General features: G+C 40.0%; 1 protein-coding gene across 1 annotated transcript; it reads left to right on the top strand.

Annotated features, from left to right (window-relative positions):
- LOC102486500 (olfactory receptor 4F3/4F16/4F29) lies at positions 1-948 on the top strand. Its single transcript, XM_006140536.2, has one exon. It carries the CDS (start codon positions 10-12, stop codon positions 946-948), a length of 939 nt encoding a protein of 312 aa, XP_006140598.1. The 5' UTR covers positions 1-9.
- The last annotated feature ends 444 nt before the right edge of the window (positions 949-1392 follow it).

The raw sequence follows: 1392 nt of genomic DNA, 5'->3' as shown, positions 1-1392 counted from the left end.
GCTGGATCAATGGATGGAGGGAATCACTCAGTGGTGTCTGAATTTGTGTTTCTGGGACTGACCCATTCGTGGGAGATCCAGTTTCTCCTCCTGGTGTTCTCTTCTGTGCTCTATGTGGCGAGCATGACTGGAAACATCCTCATTGTGTTTTCTGTGACCACTGACCCTCTCTTACACTCCCCTATGTACTTCCTACTGGCTAATCTCTCCTTCATTGACTTGGGAGCCTGCTCTGTCACTTCCCCCAAGATGATTTGTGACCTTTTCAGAAGACGCAAAGTCATCTCCTTTGGAGGATGCATTACTCAGATCTTCTTCATCCATGTCATTGGTGGTGTGGAGATGGTGCTGCTCATAGGCATGGCCTTTGACCGATATGTGGCCATATGTAAGCCTCTGCACTACCTGACCGTCATGAGTCCACGGATGTGCATTTTGTTTCTGGCTGCTGCCTGGGGCCTTAGTATCAGTCACTCACTATCCCAATTGGCATTTCTTGTGAATTTACCATTCTGTGGCCCTAATGTATTGGACAGCTTTTACTGTGACCTTCCCCAGCTGCTTAGACTGGCCTGCACAGATACCTCCAGATTGCAGTTCATAGTACTGGTCAACAACGGGTTTATCTGTTTTGGTTCTTTCTTTATGCTCTTCATCTCCTACGTCTTCATTCTATTTACTGTTTGGAAACATTCCTCAGGTCGTTCATCCAAGGCCCTCTCCACTCTGTCAGCTCACATCACTGTGGTCCTTTTGTTCTTTGGACCAATCATGTTTATTTATACATGGCCATATCCCAGTTCCCAGATGGACAAATTTCTTGCTCTCTCTGATGCAGTTGTCATTCCTTTTCTGAATCCAGTCATCTACACATTCTGGAATAAAGAGATGAAGGTAGCAATAAAGAGGATTTTTAGGTCATTAGTAATTTTTAGACAGATTTCATAAATAACATTATACATCTTTACCTCGATGATCTTGTTGCCTGTTTGATATTTTAGAATTGGCTGTTAATATGGCACTATTAATTTGAATATTGCTAAACTCCTTAAGAATTTTTCTCTTCCCAATAAGAAAGATGATTTAAATGAATAAAAATTTAATTCAATACTTAGGATGGTTCATCTGGGGTTGTACAAATTTGTGGTAATTATAGTAATTTCTTTCTAATGAATTATTTAATTATTTGCCTCCTTTTTTTTTTGAATTGCTCATATATCCTACAATCTACTTTTTGAGGTAACCAAGATGCTAATTATTCACTTGTTTTTACTTAATTTTTCCTAATATTGGCTCTTTTTCTTCCTTTCTTTTTATTTTTTGCTATTGGACATGTGCACTCTCCAGAGAGATAGATGGGGAGAGAGAGAGAGTGAGAAAGTAGCCCCTTAG

This window comes from Tupaia chinensis, unplaced genomic scaffold, assembly GCF_000334495.1.
Source record: "Tupaia chinensis unplaced genomic scaffold, TupChi_1.0 Scaffold000037_21, whole genome shotgun sequence".
Classification (NCBI taxonomy): domain Eukaryota; kingdom Metazoa; phylum Chordata; class Mammalia; order Scandentia; family Tupaiidae; genus Tupaia; species Tupaia belangeri.
Note: the sequence above shows the minus strand (reverse complement) of the source record. Positions and strands in the feature narration are given on the sequence as shown.

Bases quoted from the DNA above. Each gene is read 5' to 3' on its own strand.
- LOC102486500 (XM_006140536.2), top strand. From the start codon at position 10: ATGGATGGAGGGAATCACTCAGTGGTGTCTGAATTTGTGTTTCTGGGA.